The sequence below is a fragment of the Hippoglossus hippoglossus genome, chromosome 10 (genome assembly GCF_009819705.1).
Source record: "Hippoglossus hippoglossus isolate fHipHip1 chromosome 10, fHipHip1.pri, whole genome shotgun sequence".
Taxonomy (NCBI): Eukaryota; Metazoa; Chordata; class Actinopteri; order Pleuronectiformes; family Pleuronectidae; genus Hippoglossus; species Hippoglossus hippoglossus.
The window spans coordinates 9,918,056-9,935,861 of NC_047160.1; the positions used below are offsets into that span (position 1 = coordinate 9,918,056).

Sequence of the window (17,806 nt, forward strand, 5' to 3'; positions counted from 1 at the left end):
GTGTGTGTGTGTGTGTGTGTGTGTGTGTGTGTGTGTGTCATTGATTAAATCAATTTAAATCAATCATGAGCCTAAACGGGGATTGTTACACACAAACAACTAAGTTGCTGTTGCTTTTCTATATTTTTCCTCCCATCTGAACAATGTTTGACAACATAAGACATTATTAGGACACACAAGCTATTTATTTATTTAGATTTTCTCTTTTGTCTTCTGAACACTGGTCATTAAACACAATGGTTACAAAATAATCACTGTCAAGGAAAGAGGACACAAGTACTTTCACATAAAAACTTCAGGATCTACTACAAAGATGTACACAATAACAGAAAAAGGTTCAATGCAAATTTTATGCATCAACATTTAATATCCGATTAAGATGCTTTTTTTGTAATGATAAAATCTAAAAAATATCTGGTTTGTTTAGGGGATTTCTTGTCCATATATGTCAGGAAATCTGCAACGTACATTTAGTATATTATTTACTGGAAGTATATATACAAATACATTAATTGTAAATACTTTATATGATGTGTATGTGCATTGCATTTACATAATCCTTACCAAAAGCTTTAATGTACAGCCACCAAGTCACACTTACATTATAGTCTAGTTCTTACACATTAAACAACAACCGATTGCAAAGTCTATCTTATATGCAGATGACACTGCTCTATTCATAGTCCAAACTTGTTTCCTTACTGATGCCTTCTTACCTTTTGTATAATATCATACACACAGTTGACAGAATACCACTGATTTACTGTAAAGCACTGAGCTGAGGTCTGTTGATGAAGCTGCTGCTCAGGATCGTGGTGAATGTTGATGAAGTCGAAAGGTGGTAGTTGTTTTTTGCCCTATTTGCCCTCATGCTCCCACGGCACAGGATCATTTTCGTCTGTGTGCGCCCCCGTCTCCCTCTCGTGCCAGAAGTGCTCCAAATCAGGCAACACTATTCCATCTTTGAGGCTCACTCTGTCCGCGTCTCTGCCTCCTCCTCGTCCTTCCCCTTGTTCGGGCTGGGTTTGAGTGTCTCTGCTGGGATCCTGGCTGTAGCTTGGCTGAAGGCTCCTCTCTCCTCTCAGCTGGACTGAGGTCTCTGGTCTGGGGCAAGGTGACTGGAGAGAGGTAGGGTTGTGCGGTCCAGGCTTAGGCTTGGACGGAAGTTGTTTGCGCAGGGTGAGGCGCCTCCACAGCCCCCTGTAGCCCTCTCTAAACTCCTCGGAGAGGGAGAGGACAATGAGAGGGTTCACTAGCGACAGAGAGAAGGTGAGAAGCAGAGCGGAGACGGTTAGAAGAAGGGGGGGCGAGGGGACGAGTGGCTGAGCTCCTTCCATTTCTTTTTCTGCAATATGACGCTCCCAAACCCACACCACCCACTGTGGAAGCCAGAGAATAGACATAGCCACAGTCAGGCTGAATAACATCAAGGTGAGCTTTCTGGACCTGATCTGTGTACGCAGATTCTGACTTTTACTGGAGCGGCGCTGGCACTGGCTGTAAGCCCTCCAGAAATAAATCAGTGCAAAGCTGAGAGGTGCACAGTACACCCCCAGGGGGTACGCTTTGACATACACGGTCATGAAATCCTGGGCTTCAGGAGGAACCATCAGCACACACACAACCCTGCGGATTCCTCTATGCAGTGTAGCGAACAGCCAGTGCGGGATGGTGACAGAGCAGGCAGACAGCCAGATGAAGAAGAGCACCACCAGGATGGAGCCCAGGTGGAGGCTCACCTGCTTGGTGGGGTTGGACACGTAGCGGTAGCAAGATTTGGCCATGACCGCCACGGTCAAGCTCTTTGCAGCCATGCAGGACTGGAGGAACCAGTCAGCCGTCTTGCACACCACCCAGCCCAGATCCCAGCTCGCCTTGGAGTAGAAAGCAGCCCTGAAAGGCATCGCAAACGCGAGCACCAACCCGTCAGCAAACATCAAGTTGAAGATGAGGGAGTTGATGAGGGACAGTTTGCCCCGACGTGCATTTGAGAACAAGATGAGCATCGCAGTGAGATTACAAGCCACACCCAGGACGCAGATGACTCCCAGGATGGCCGGCACCAGGACCCTCAGCTCCCCGGGTTTCAGGTGTTGGAACGAGCCATGTTCGATGAAAGACCACTTGTCTATGGAGCTGTTCAGAACAGTCGCATTGTTCCCACTCAACTTATCCATCCTCTCCAGAGAGATGGTGATCTGATACAGGAGGAAAATATGCAAAATGTAAAAGGCAGCAAAGAGAAGAGAAAGTCTTAAGATTGCTTTGACAAAAAATATGTATCTAAAAATGTCTCCTCTGAGTCTAAACCTAATAATACCTAAAATAATCGTATCAGACAACGTATCGATTGACTATCAGTCATCACAGTCGAGCTCCTGTCTGTCTCCGAGTTTACCGTCAAACACAATGATGCAGCTTCTGCCGCTGGTTTTAAAGATGCTGTGTGATTGACAGCTGCTGTCCCCAGCTGCCAAAATGTGCGTTAACCCACTGCCTCGCGGGGCCAATTAGAAGAACTCTGCATAATGTGCACAGTACGACATATGAATGTGTTGGATTTCTAATTAGATTAAATGTTTGTGAATTAGTCTGGGTTAATAGATATTGGTGGGTAACTATTGATTAAAGATTTTCTGGCACAAATTCAGTAACAATACAGCTGCAGCTTTTTAAAAATGGGTCACAAACAATCTAGGAAATGCATCATTGGAAGCCTCAATCTGAAATTCAGATAAATTATGTCATTTGTTGATTGTATGAGATATTTGAATGGGTCAGCAGCCTTCATTTAAAAATAGTTTTTTCTGTTATTTAAGTGATAAATGGGTGTTACACGAATAATCAAGAAATTAAGAAAATCGTGACAGTTTCTATTAATTTGAAATCACCCACCTACTGTGTCCGGTCACAGACCGTCTTTGCCACAGCCAGACTGCTTTTACACTCTTTGTCCACATGAGGACACCCTTGTACCGTAAGCAGCAAATCACATCGTCAACGCAGTTAACAGAGGAGGTACAACAACACAGCATTTGAACTTGCACATCTTTATTCTTTTTTTATTCAAAGAAAGTCCAGTAAGCATAAAGACTGCATGGTAATTAATTGCATTTCAATACATTCTGAGCTATAAAAGTTTTTTTTTTGTTTCAATTAGAAGTGTCACAAAGGAGGTTGTCTAGAAGACATCACTGTTTAAAGGAATCACACTTAATAATTCCCTGATTTCACAGAGTTCAGTTAGACCTTTGACTGCTTTTCCTTCGATGGGATCTGGCTCGTAACACAAAATCGGAGACAAGTGAGGACCGAGTGCCGGAACACGACCTGCTGCTGTTTCACGTTACACGTCCTCGTGGACAAGCAAGGCCACAAACTTAATTGGCTTGAGAAAGCGAGGGATATATTGATAGTGCCTCAGATGATCTGTAGATGATCTAATATCTAAACGCAGGCTGTCAGCGTCGTCGGATTCAGATGTAACACATGCAAAAACAAGATCAAGAGCTGGCCTACAGGATTATGTTCTGCCAAGAAATCTCAAGTTAACCTTCAATAATATTTTAACGTGAGAAGTTTACAGTTTTACCATCTACAGATCATTTTATGCACCATCGACATAACCTAGATGAGTGACTGTTTTCTCTTTCTCAAGCAGGAATTTTGCAGAACTGTTGAATTGTGGCTTTTGTCATGTTTCTTGCAAACTGATAGCGGACATCTGACTGACGGCTGTGTGGTGAGAGCAACAATTACTTTCTATACATCACAGCGTCCACCTATGAACTCACAAGCACAAAGCCGGTCAAGCACTTTTTTTCACTTTGGGACCTCAGTGGAGCTTCTTTTTTTTTCATTTTTGTTTGTAAAGAGAGATAGAACGAGAGAGAAAAGAAAAGAAAAAAAAAAGAGGAACATTTCTAAGTTAACATTTCATTTGAAACATTCACACTCCTGCCTTGTACTCAGTTCCCTCCCCTCCCTCCCCTCCCGCGCCCACGACATTGAACCCCCACATACCAAAAGAAGGCACCACAGCTTCTAAACAGACTCACTGACCGAGAGAAGGACTCGAAATAAAACAACAGCATTAAATAAAACGATTGACACGGCCTGGAAAGGCTTCATTCACATTACAGACTACAGCAGTCTCAGCAGGGAGACACAGAATCGGTGCTAGAAAGACTGTGTTGTGTCACAGGCGGAGAAAAACCTCAGTCTCTTCCTCATCTGTAGGAACTGCAGCAGGTTGCACTGTCCGACACCTTGCACATGCACTGCAGCATGAGCAGACCGAAAGAGAGGGGGCACTGTTGCTACATGAGAGTTAGCCACCATCATGTAAGCTTGGTTTCTGTCCATGTGCTCTGTTTTACGTCAAGTGTGCCCACATCAGCCCCTTTCTCCAGGGTCCAGAGGGCTGCTACATCTTGTTATTCATGCAGCCATCCTCTTGTTGCATAAATACACAGGATTCACTCCCCCGGGTGTCCGCATGGCTAAATAAATAAAATGACAGGTCAGTTTGAAGAATGAAAAGTCCATTCTCGATTTCAAGGAATCTTTTTCCACTTGTTGTATCCAGGTCGTATCAATTTTTCCACTTCCCAAAATCCATTCTGTCCACTTTCTCACTGGATGCTCAATTCTGCACTTCCTCAGCCGAGTGGCAGAAATGATAAGACCAGCAGCAACAAGACGTTTAGGGAGAGGAGGAGAAGGATGTAGAGAAGGGGTTCATGTCTCCTTCTCCAGCCCAACCTCTCCCTGCAGCCCCCCTTCCTCACGTGTGCGGCGGCCAGGGGTCAGAGGGGCAGGTCGCCCTTTAGTTCACCTTGTCTTGGAAGATGTAGAGGTTGTTTGTGGCGGCTACAGCGATGATGTTCTCGTGAGGGTGCCACGTGGTGTGAAGGATCTTCTTGCTGAAGTCTAAGCTGTCCACGCTGATCTCATCCTTACGTCGTTTCCCACCCACACACACCTGGAGGACGACAGTGGGGATAAAGAGGCATTAAGATGAGATTGAGAAGTGTAAATTAAAAAGGTTTTCGGTGATGTTAAGCTGTATTTATACAATTTGCTGTGTTTTTTACTGTCAAATCTGTCAAAGGCAGTCCAAAGAATTGTTTGAGCTGTTCAACTGGAACTGTTGAGCTGGATCAACTGAATAACAGAAATTAGTTTTTTTCTCATATATATATATATATATATATATATATATATATATATATATATATATATATATATATATATAAATATATATATATATAATATTCTAATTTGAAATGGACTGCATTAGTAAATGGACTACATTTATATAGTGCTTTTCAAGTCTAATCGACCACTTAAAGTGCTTTACAGTACAAGTCACATTCACCCATTCACACACACATTCATACATAAACCTCTATACATGAATTATTCTATCACACATCCTCCACACACTGAAGAAACGACCATCAGGGGCGATTTTAGGTTCAGTATCTTGCCCAAGGACAATTCGCCATGCAGACTGAAGAAGCCTGGAATCGAACCAATGACCTTTCTGGTTAGTGGACTAAATGCTTTTCGTTTCTGAGCCACATCCAATAGTACAACCATTTAATTTTTTTAATATTTTATTAAAAATAATTACTTAAAAATCCAATGATCAAAGTAATTTCTGTTCTATTTTATGAAGAGACCTTGGCATTTATCCAAGACGCTTGAGTTGTCTGGTTGGGTCTCTTGCTTTATAACAGTACATTCACTTGTCTTTGACTCGATATAGGTTCATTTGTTTATGTGATATGAATTGCTGTACCTTGCGAGGCTTGAGAATGGCTCTGGGTTTGCTGTTTTCTCTGGACGCTTCCAGTGTGACGTCACGTTTGGTGTTCCGGTCAAACATTCTAAAGAAATTGTTGTAGGATCCCGTCATTATGACACTGTGGAGATAGAGAGGAGAGTAGATGATTATTGAGATGGCTGGATGGATGGATGGACGGATGGATGGATGGATGGATGGGGAGTCTTACCTGTCTGTTCCATTCCAGACACACTCAAACTTGTCAAAGATGCAGTCATTCTCATACAGAGAACAAAGTTTGCCCCGTAAATAGTCGTGAACCTGAAAAAAGAAAGAAAATTAAACCGATTGGTGGGATATGATCATCGTTTTTAGACATCTTAAGTTTGCCTTTCCACTTCCAGCCATAAGCTGCACTAGCATATGCTCCACTTTCAGTAATCCGTCAGGACCTGGTGACCTTCGCTAAGATATAAGGCAGTTGGAGGCGGAGCTGGAATTGAAAAGAGAATCCCCTGAGCCCAGCTGGAGGCCTTATCAATCATGACCTGCCCTAAGATGGCTTCCCCTGATCAGACAGCGTGGATGTGACCCCGGTGACCGCACAGTGGGAGGTTATGTCCTTCTGGTTGCATCAGCACCGACACTATCTGTCTTATCTTATGGGCGGTCACCTCTTATAAGCCCTCCTGGGGTAATCGCTGACACTGTGACACGGCAACAGGATTATGTTGAGTGATTAGTCTGAAATCAATAAGTTTTAATTTGATCCGCGGCCTAACTGTTATTTACCAACTTCACTAGCTGGGAGTTTTCTTCTGAGGCTTTCTAGCTGTCCGGCAGGCATGATGAATCCTTACCTGGTACGTCTCCAGTGGCTTGTTCTCCATCTGAAGGTCCCACACCTTGACAGTGAGGTAGTCCCTTGTCATCAGATAGCGCCCGTTGTGGCTGAACTTCACATCCGAGATGGACGAGATGATTTCAGAGAAAAAGGAGCGAGTGGAAGGATCCTCCGGCTCCTCAAAGTCTGGGAGAGAAAAGAGCAAAAAGCAGTTATCTTCTGACAGAGGAAACACATTTTAACACTGTAGGAGGTCGCCACTTTAAAGAGGTGTTTTCCCTCCTGCACGTCTTCCAATCATTCAAAGGGAGAGAACACAAAGCAGATTCTGTTTGGGTGGTGGGGGCCCTTCATTAGCGAACAATGACAGACACAACAATGCCTGGATGCAGAGTTTTTTCTGCAGCAGCTGCATGTCTTCACAGGATTATTTCTGTGTGTGTTTAGGGAGCCAGTCGTGGGTCAGCATGCTGGGTAAATATTGGTTATGATTCATATTGATTTTGGCAGCTGCTCATCTGTGTGCAGGCCAGCACGCTGGGGATAAGAGCCAGGCATTCCATCGTTAGCTGTCAAGTTATTGTTCCTCCTCTTTTCCTCCCCCCCTCTTGCTCTTCTCCATCTCTCCAAAAATGCCCCCGCTATTCTCCCCACCCTCCTTCCATCCCCTCCCTCCTCCTCAGCTGAGGCCAGGAGAATAGCTCTGTCAGTGGGGAGTCTAACAAGGGATGTGGCGTGAGAGATGAAAAAATAGGGGGATGAGGGAGGGATAAGAAAAACAAATCAATGTCAAAGTCCTGGGCCCATTTGAGACCTGCTGGATTTTGTGTGTGTGTCAGTGAATGAGTGGTTGTGTATAAATGGGTGTGTGCAGTGTGTGTATGTATATATGCATGTGTGTGCATCCCTAGATGCCCTCTCCTCCCCTCTCACTCCAGGGGTGTATAATAGGGTCCCTGGGGAGTGGGCAGGGGAGCTTTCTGGTCCCCCTCTCTGAGTCCTGGGGCTCAGCGCTTTAGCAATCCTCTCCTATCCCTCTATCCTCCTTCCATCTATCCCTCATCTATCCATCCATCTTCGCTCTAATTCTGATTGATAAAAACAGCCTCCCAGATTTATAGGGAAGGGATACAGTATGAGTGCGTGTTTTTGTTGTTTATGTACGAGGTATGTGTGTGTGGGAAGAAGGGAGGGCATTACACATTGCTCTGAGCCATACACGTTCATGCAGTGAAACAGTAGGTCTGTAACTGACCTGCCTGAGGCTAATGAGAGCACCTGCCTGCTCTGCGTGTGTGTGTGTGTGTGTGTGTGTGTGTTTGTGTTTGTGTGTTAGCCTTTGAATAACATAACTTGAAAATTACTCCCAGATTTTCCTCATCCCAGTATTTTATTTATCTCTCGAACGCTCGGGTGGAATTTAACAGGCCATGTTGGCGCCTGGTCCAGTGAACACGTCAATATGTCTGAGGAAATGACTGACATTATTGAACAACAAGGTGTGTCCATGAGGGACTAATGCGATTGCTTTTAAGCCATTGATTTTTCAGCGAAAATGTCAATGTATTCATTATTCATTCGACCAAAGAGCATGCATGTGATGGTAAGCTTTAAAGAAGGCCGTTCATTGTTTGAGACACAAACACACAGATTTATTGACGGGTTATCAATCCTGGTATATTGAGGTGGGGGGAGGTTGCATGTCCATGCCACACAAAGGTAGAGCTGAAGCAGAAAAACTGAGAGTGAATTTGCAACGTTGGTGTTACCATGTTGCATGTTTATCTGATTTTATGTTTTTACAGTTCTATCACTTCTCCTCACCTCCACCAAGGAGGTTAGGTATTCACCCCGATCAGTTTGTTTGTTAGTTGGTTTGTATGTTTGTCTGTGTGCAAGTAAGATTACACAAAAAACACTGAATGGGTTTCCACAAAACTTGGTGAAAGGATGCAGTATGTGTCAGGAAAGAACCCATTAAGTTTTTGTGCAAATCCGGATGAGTATTTGTTATATCTTACTAATATATATATATATATATATATATATATATATACACACATATATACATATATATAAGTTATTAGTTATTAGTTCTACATAATGGACTAACAGGCATCACAGGAAAGAAAACATATTCAGAAAAGTTTTCTACCAAACTTTGGTAGGCTTATTTGCTTGCTCCTTTTAAAATTGTCCCATCTTGCACTGCATGGATACTCACATTTGCAGTGCGCGTCGCAGAGTGCAGCCTGTCTCATGTCACAGAGGCGTATTGAGCCCTTGCTGCTGCTGTAGGCAAAGGTGTGACAGTGCTGTGGATGAAACTCTGCTGAGGTGATCACCTCCGTCAGCTCCTCCATGTTGGCTGGTTTGATGTCCACAATGTCTGAGAGACAGCGCTAAGGACAATGTCCGACTTGTGGACAGCGAACACAAAACTCAAGTTACTTACAACTCAAACTAATGGGTTAGTTTCCGCCCCTGCGACACAGTAGCTCCGAAACATAAAATCATTACGTTATATACACTATTAAGAGGATACTGAAGCTGCGATCAGTGATCTCCAGGTTCCACAGGTTTACCCTGAGGTCGTCAGTAGAGATGTACGTCTGTAGGTCGGAGTTGACGGAGATGGAGTTGATGTGGTAGGTGTGGGCATTGCTGAACACACGCCTGGCTGTAGCCTCAACCATCAGGTCCATGGGCTGCAGCACCGGCACCTATTGGAGAAGACGGTTCAGTTAGAAACAGGGGAAGAAGAAATGTGAAGTTCTACTGAAAAGGAAAACAGGACCATTGTGAAAAATTGCTCTAAAGCTGGTTTCTTAAAAGCCCTCTTAGAGGTTTATCTGTACATGCATGCGGCTTCTTGCTTGTATAGAAGTTTGTGTGTTTGGAATATTCAGCACGTGTTTGTGTGTGAGTGTGTGTGAGCATATCCCCAGGGATTCATATGACATTTACTCCACAAATCTTAATGTAACAGAGTCGGTGGGGCTGAGGAGCTGCGGGGCTGTTTGATGAGCTGGTTCAATCAGACTGTGAATATCTGTTTGCTACACGGTTACTCAGTGATCTCATCGCACATACTCCTCCACAGTTTCTCTCTCTCTCTCTCTCTCTCTCTCTCTCTCTCTCTCTCTCTCTGTGTCTCTATATGTCTCATGTTCAAGTCCTGTTCTCTTGTTTGTGTGTTTTTGAGAGAAAGAGAGACAGAGAGAATCAATGTGTGTTTGTGTGTGTGTGAGCGAGAGCGAGAAGGAAAGAAAAGAGAGAACGTAGAGGAGGTGGAAAGAGAGATGGCCCGAGGGCATCGCTAGGCCCTGCTGAGGAATGATAACTGAACCCTGCAGAATTAAGACAAGCTCTTTCTTTCTCTCTCTCTCTCTCTCTCTCTTGCACATACACACTCACACATATTCACACACACATATATACACACACAGAGTTTCACACTGCTGCTCCATATCAAAGTCCCCCAGCACCAGTCTGCATGCAGCCCCCCGTTGGCCAGATAAAACCCAGACAAAGAGAGGACGGAGGGGAGGGAGAGAGGCGAACAAATCGGCTGCTTCTTCTCTCTTTCTCTCCATCGTCGCTGGCACCGACAGAGAGACATGGCAGCCCAGCAGGCTGCTGTATCTCCATGGGTGTCACTTCATTTCCATGTCTTTCAGTGGCCGTCCAGAGAGACGTGGACTGTATTAACCCATAACCCCCAAACACTGACAGTTACACTGCTCCGCTTGGCCCCTGCACCTTCACAACAACCTAATGCATCCTCATCCTTACATCATGTAAAGAATATTTAAAAAAACGGAATAATTTATTATATATGTTCCTTCTTTTACACTTATCTATCTAGAACAGAAATTAAAAGTCCTTTTTTTCTCTTAAAGCAGCACAGACAAAAGAGAAAATATACACATTTTGATCGTATTTTATGTTTGAGGGAGATACTAAATGATGACCTCATTATCTGGCTACATTTTTGAATTAATATTTCCGAGTTGCACCCTCTGCTCTTTCTCGCCCTGAGCAGATTTCACAGCCTCTAAACAGGATTGCCACAGTCCCGGCCTGTCCTCCAGGTTGCTATGATCCCCTGGCCAGCCAGACAAAGAGGGACAGACACGCTGAACACAGCACTAATCTACTGTGGCAGACACACACACACACACACACACACACACACACACACACACACACACACACACACACACACACACACACACACACACACACACACACACACACACACACACACACACACACACACACACACACACACACACACACACTGCCCGCCTTCTTTGTGTGAAAAGTGTTTTGCAGAGTGATAAGAATGAGACTCAGAGCGAGAGAAAAAACAATTTTCACCTCATTGCACATATCGACCACTCATTCTCACTTTCTTCTGCCAGTCTGAGTTAAAATTTGCCCAAACATGGATGTTGGATGGTGTCAATCTCATTGATCAGCACTGAAACGCACCATATGATCATCAGCTGCTATTTAAAAGAGAAACAGTGTCGACTTTGAGATATATAATACATATACATATACAACAGCATGTGTTGATAAGATGTTCGTGCAGGATTAAAGGCGATAACGACTGAATGCTAAATGTCGATTTAATCAGCTTATCTGTACTGTTCTTATTCAGACTTCAGACCATTCTATGTGCCAACTGAGGATAGGCTTTTGTCAGTTTTCAATGTCTCACAACAGGAAAATTTGTGCAAATGATAAAAATTATATTTCAGGCTCAGACTCCTGGCATTGTGCACCTACCATTATAAGTGAAATGTCTGCTCTGAAAATGTCTAATAATATCATGTCTTTCTAGAAAGACGGGTCCATTCAAAACTTTGACTTTTCATTTTTCTAGACTGATGAATTTAAAGGAATAGTTTGACATTTTGAGAAATACACTTAGTCACTTTCCTACCAAGAGTAAGGTGACGATGAATGATTTACTGATACCATTCTCGCGCGTGTGTGTATATAGATAGTAGCTTAGCTTAGCATGGACACTAGGAGAAACAGCTAGCCTTGCTCTGAGTAAGGTCAACATAGTTCACCTATCGGCACCTCTAAAGCTCAATAATTAACACTTTATATATAATACATTTAAATAATATTGACACTTCATGAGGCTGCACGGTAACACAGTAGTCAGTCAGCAATGTTTACCTCCGCTGAGGAGGTTCTTTTTTCGTCCACTAACCCTGTTTGATAATTAGCTTGCTTATGCAAAAACTACTGGAGGGATTACCACTAAACTTGGTTTTAGAGGACTGATTTATGAGTGTGTACAATTTGGTGCAGATCCAAATACAAATCCAGTGAATTTAAATATGGTTAATAAGGGAACGGAGGTATGCACTCTCCGAGGACCCTTTGAGTTATGCATGTGTGTGTGTGTGCATGGTTTTTTCTCCTGGTTCTCCAACATTCAGTCCAAAGACATGCAGTTTAGGTTAATTAGAGACTCTACAAATATAGGTGTGAATATGACTGTTAATGGTTGTTTGTTGCTCTAAATCAGCCTTGATACGCTGGCGACTTGAGTAGGGTGTATCCCGCCTCTCGCCCAATATCCGCTGGGATTTGTTCCTGTGACCCTCAAGAGATAAACAGTATGGATGATGGATGGATTAAACTTAATGGATTTTGTGGGTTTCCATTTCTTCTACAAGAAGCCTATAAGGTCGCTTAGGTTGTAGCTTGAAATGATTTGTTTTTGTTTCCATAGAAGATTGATGTTTTTCCTGTCGTCAGATCATGACCTGCGGTTTTACTCTGAGCCAAACAGTTACATTACATAACACACCAGCAAGACAGAGCAGAGGTCTTTACTAGAGTGCATATGACATTTTGGGTGGTGTTAGAACTGATGGTTTTGTGTGACCTCTCCTTACCCGTAGCGAGGTGATGGTCGACGGGTCTCGGATCCGTCCGTCTTCATCCTTCAGGTTGTAGCCCTCCGGACGCTTGTCTCTCTCACTGATCTTCCACAGCTTCACCGTCTTGTCTGAGATGGATACATCACACAAACCACACACAAAAATCACTCACAGAAAAAACAGCTCACCACGGTAAAACTCAGTTACAAGATGGATGCGGGGGGTTGGGCAGCCAATCTGGCATGTAGCTGGGCAGGAGCCAGCAAGGATGATGAATGGTGGCTCCTGTGTAGATACTGATGTAACTGATATCAATCTACAAGTTGACTGCATTTCCCTGCTCCAGTATACGCTCCCTCTGAAAAAAGCCATCTGTCCGCTTTTCAATTCTGCATCACGTAGACACCAGTTACATCCCGGTGTCTCGGTCTAGTGAAAGTGGCTGTCAGCAGCAGTCAGGTTGTTGCTTTTTTTTCCTTCTAATTTCCACAGTGAGTATTGGTGTCAGAGCAGCGAGGCCATCGCCACAGGAACCTGCACCATCTGCCCCAGCCACCGCTAGCACTCCTGGAGCAGCCATGCATGAAGCACCACAATCTGCAAGATGTCTCTCTGCTGATGTGTATGTGTCTGCTTAGGCTAGCGTCCATGTATGGGGCGCGGTGGCACATGATTTGATATATATGCGTGTGTGAGTGTGTTCCCTGCTGTGGCAGCCATGCATGAAGTACTCAATCTGAAACGCCCCGGCTGGTGGCACCTGCTCCGTCAAGCGAAACACCAATACGCTCACAGAGATAGTCATTCTGAATTGATATTAATATCGTCTCCTTTTATCTCAGCTGTACATCTGACTATTCTGCGGAGTAAGGAATGAATCACGCCTTCAGCAAACACTCTGTCATGACACATTTATGGCTCCTTTGGCCATTTTGCCACCTGTGTCGCTCCCGCAGAAGCTGAGCTGAGTGACTGACCATTGGTGGAGAGCAAGAAGTAGGCAGCGTTCTGCTGAGGAAGCCATTTGATCTTGTTGATCTTCTCCTCGATCTCCAAACTCTTCAGGTAGTCAAACTCCGGCTCGTGGCTCTGGAATGTGCTGTAAACATTGTACTCCCCTCTGCGCTGGGGCTGGCTCTTACTCTGAAGGAGGAGGAGGGGACAGAGAAACGGTTACAGAAAGATTGGATGATAAATAATAAAAGTAACTTTACTTATATTGCAACCTAAAAAACAGGGTTTACAAAAAAAGACAGCATCATGTAAAAGCAGTAAGTACAAATAAAAAGAATAGGAACATTATATAAAGAGGACAAGGACATCACATAAAAGCAAATAAATACAAATAAAAAGAATAAAAGCAATAAAACATAAAGACAGATAAAAAGACAACATCACATAAAGGCAAGTCTGTAAAAATGGGTTTTAAGAAGTAATTTAAAAGAAGTCACTGGATCTAAAAGCCTTATCTCCTCAAGCACCATTAGACTTAGCTGAAGATCTAAGGCTGTGAGCTGGCTCGTATAGGGCCAACATTTCTACTGTGTTTGGGGCCAGAATAAGGCAAGCTTTAAAAGTGATCAGTAAAACCTTAAAATCCATTCTAAACCGAACAGGGAGCCAATGGAGCGAAGCCATCATTGGGGTGGTGTGATGTCTTACATTTAAATCAGTAAGAGACCGAGCTGCTGCGTTCTGAACTAGTTGGAGGCGAGAGGGAGACTTTTGAATTATGCCAGAGAGATGGGCGTTAAAGTCGGCCTGTTGTTTACATCGAATGTGTTATGGAGAGATTCATTCCTTTAGTCGTTTAGGAAATATGCTTATTCACTCTCTCCAGCAAACGGTTACCATAGCCTCACATAAAGATTTGAAATAGGGAGAAAAAGCTACCCATGCTTTTTCTATGGGCAAAAACAAATCTATGCACCTCCAGTTTAAGTATGACTTTAAAAGGATATCAAATATGTCATTTATACTGAATGAACATTGTATTAAATAAAAAATACTACATGTGTATTAAATGCTGGGATCATTGGGATCTTAACTGTAATTCAGAATTGAATGATGCTTCTGCATGAAACATGACATAATGATCAAAGCCTCATTGTGGTTAAAGGGATTTTTATCATTCGTGGTGACTTTTAGATTTCCAACCAGCAGCCCTTTTCAAAATACACCTTCCCTTGTTATTTAAAAGCAACTTTAATGTTTCAAGGCTGTGAAATCCTCTCAGCAGAAGGGCAGCGTAATTAGCGTAGCATTGTTGGCATTTCCTACCTCCTGCTCCCTCTGGAAGACGACAACTCTGCCTCCTTTATCCCCGGTGGCCAACAGCTCCCCCGATGAGTTAAACTCCACCGTTGAGATAATGTCAGCTGCAACACAGGAAGCAGAGAGGGAGAGGAGGGGGAGAAAATGTCAGTGTGGACAAAAGCTGTCAAGGTAGGAGTCAGACAAAAAGAAAGCGCTTTCAAGTCAGATGTGGTGCAGTGATTTCTAGAAAACACAGGAGGGGAAGGAGAAGGGAAGGGGAGGGGAATCTCGTGACAAACCCATAGAGGACTCTCTGGCACTGTTACCCTACTTTTGTAGAAATATGGGTTAGGACAAACCACTGGATGAGTCACTGCATGATATCAACTAATTCAGCACCATGTCTCATTGAAGTGAGACAATCGTTGTCATTTAATTGCACTTCTGCTTTTTATAGGGCTCTTCCACCTCGATAATAATGCCATTCCTCAGTCTCCTGTTGGCTGCAAGACCCTGTGCTGCTCCAAGACTCGACTGCTCCTTCATTAAAAAAGATCGTAAACCTTTAAAATGTGTTCTCCTTTGTGGATGACAAATGTTACGCCTACTTTTTAACTTCCAATCTGTGCAGTGCACTATCTGGACGACAGAGATATAACGCTTGTAAGATATAATTGCCTTCTTTTGTCTACACCCCCAACATTTCTCAGTGTCTCTGCATAGCTCCAGTATAATTCAACCAACAGACACCTACTCTTAAGGTAGCTTCTCCTCTCCTCCTCAAACACATACATCTGCTTGGATTTAGGAGAGGCTAATGGTGACTGTAATTATTATACAGCCCTGGGCTAAAAGGGCATAGCATAATGTCGGTCTCACACACACACACACACACACACACACACACACACATACACAAACACAAACACAGACATACACATACAGTGGAGGCTAGCCCTTTGCTTAACAGTGACAATAATATTAGACAGAGAAAAAGAGAGAAAGAGAGAGTGAGCTTGTTGTTTTGTACCCCCCACGCCCTCTGTGGACCTGCTACTGGCAGAGTGCTGAACAGGAGAGGGGAATGTTGCTATGGAGACCGTTTCCATCTCTAGCAGCAGTCGGAGGGGTGAATATGTGTCTGTGAGTGTGTGTGCCAATAGCTCTCAGACTTAGTTGCTGATGCTTGCTGTAATTCAGCAGACAGAGCGAGTGCTGCAATAGAGTGAAACCCTGGTACTGCATCTGGGGGAGTGTGTGCAGTTCAATGCAGTGCACTACTTCAGACAATAGAGTCCCTGCAGACTGGCTCATCTCTTCCCATAGAGCTTTGTGCATGGTGGAAATGCAAAAGCGTTATCGTGTGTGGTGTGCGTGTGTGTGGTGTCCGTGTGCCTCTTCCCCTTGTTTCATTTAATTGTTGAAAAGGAAGCCACATTCAAAGGTGAGACCAGAGGGATTTTTGTGGCCATGTAGGTGGGCAATCCTAATCACATTTGAAACTAAGACACACTCTGACCTAATTACAACCCGGGAGAACCCCACTGACACACCATAGAGTGGTTGCATACACACATGCGCGCAAAAAACACACAAAAGTGGGGTTATCGCTGTTTTATTACCGCATATATTGATCCCCTGGGTGCACAGAGACTTGCATGTGCAACACACACACACACACACACACACACACACACACACACACACACACACACACACACACACACACACACACACACACACACACACACACACACACACACACACACAATAGTGTCTTCTCCCAGCTCCATCAAGCCAAAGCCACTGATGTGAATCGAATGGAATCGGCTTAACAGTCAGCATTCTTGTCTCTCTTTCTCCCTTTTTGTCCTTCATACTCCTCTTTTTCCCAATTTCCCCCACTCCCTCTCTCCATCCCTCATCATCAACACATTAAGTCACTGAAGAGAAACAGTAATTGATGGATGCCGTTTAACGAGTTTACACACGCATACATCCTTCAATCATCTCAGTAAATGAAGAATCGGCAAGAGCCAGTGAGCTGAGACTCACAACGTGATGGAACGCTTCCCTAAATGAGTTTTTCCTCATGCAAATGTATTCTAACCGGACAACCTCGGCCACTGATGGAATTGTGTTTGAATGGCAGCGTGCTGGTTTTTTTCAGATGAAATTTCACTCCAGGGAACAAATTGATTAACAGCAGGGCTGCAGGTGGGCGGGTCCCCTGAATATTTCCGCTTGCATCAGATCAGAATTTTATTACGTGAGCCTCATCTTCAAGGTGGAGTAGGATTAGCAGCTGGCCGGTGATTCAACTGATCAAATGTGTACTCACACATTCTGTCTCTCTCTCTCTCTCTCTCTCTCTCTCTCTCACACACACACACACACACACACACACACACACACACACACACACACACACACACACACACACACACACACACACAGAGCCTCATCAGCAGACCATAACCAGATGAAGCCCATAAATCCTGTGGCCAGCCAGGTCTGACACAGACAGGTCAGCGCTTCTTGATGCATCAGAGTGATGCTCGAGATAACACACATCCATCACCAGTAATAACGCAGACAAGCCTGTGAGCCTGCTGCTGTGATGTGTGTCTGTACCAGTGAAATAAAACGGGCATGGCACCGCTCTTATCTGTTTCTACTCGCCAACCTGAACTGCAATAACACCCTTCAGCATGCAATATAGAATTGGACGTCAGATCAATTGGGTGGAAACATAGATATGCATTGATTCTGGAATGAAAACTGTGAACGAGGAGCCACAAACACAGGGCGGGTGAGTGAGGATATTGAATGTATTTATAGATGCCTGAGCTCGCAACATCTATATCACATAACAGAAGGGGCCACTAAAAGAAATGATTGTGAGTGAGGGGGGAGTCTGGGGACAGAGGTTTGTTTCTCTAAGTAGGTCAACAAAAAGATCGTACAGTGAGTCTCACCGGCACAGACGCCAGCAAAGACCAA

At 43.9% G+C, this 17,806-nt stretch overlaps 2 protein-coding genes across 4 annotated transcripts in view; both read right to left on the minus strand.

The window, feature by feature from the left end:
- Positions 1-536: 536 nt before the first annotated feature.
- Positions 537-2,508, minus strand: gpr151 (G protein-coupled receptor 151). Its single transcript, XM_034598844.1, has one exon. It carries the CDS (start codon positions 2,175-2,177, stop codon positions 858-860), a length of 1,320 nt encoding a protein of 439 aa, XP_034454735.1. The 5' UTR covers positions 2,178-2,508; the 3' UTR covers positions 537-857.
- Positions 2,509-3,029: 521 nt separating this feature from the next.
- The window catches only part of ppp2r2ba (protein phosphatase 2, regulatory subunit B, beta a), a 46,159-nt gene continuing 31,382 nt past the window's right edge, over positions 3,030-17,806 (minus strand). For 2 of the 3 annotated variants that reach the window (XM_034598221.1, XM_034598222.1), the window contains exons 2-10: positions 14,828-14,925; positions 13,525-13,690; positions 12,563-12,675; positions 9,181-9,358; positions 8,860-9,024; positions 6,652-6,821; positions 6,021-6,112; positions 5,807-5,930; positions 3,030-4,984 (exon numbers count right to left, since the gene is read on the minus strand). In XM_034598221.1, the coding sequence (XP_034454112.1) occupies positions 4,829-4,984; positions 5,807-5,930; positions 6,021-6,112; positions 6,652-6,821; positions 8,860-9,024; positions 9,181-9,358; positions 12,563-12,675; positions 13,525-13,690; positions 14,828-14,925 (1,262 nt within the window). In that variant the 3' untranslated portion in view covers positions 3,030-4,828. Of the gene's footprint in view, positions 4,985-5,806; positions 5,931-6,020; positions 6,113-6,651; positions 6,822-8,859; positions 9,025-9,180; positions 9,359-12,562; positions 12,676-13,524; positions 13,691-14,827; positions 14,926-15,557; positions 15,701-17,806 lie in introns of those variants that run through there. The other variant, XM_034598223.1, reaches the window with a different exon arrangement.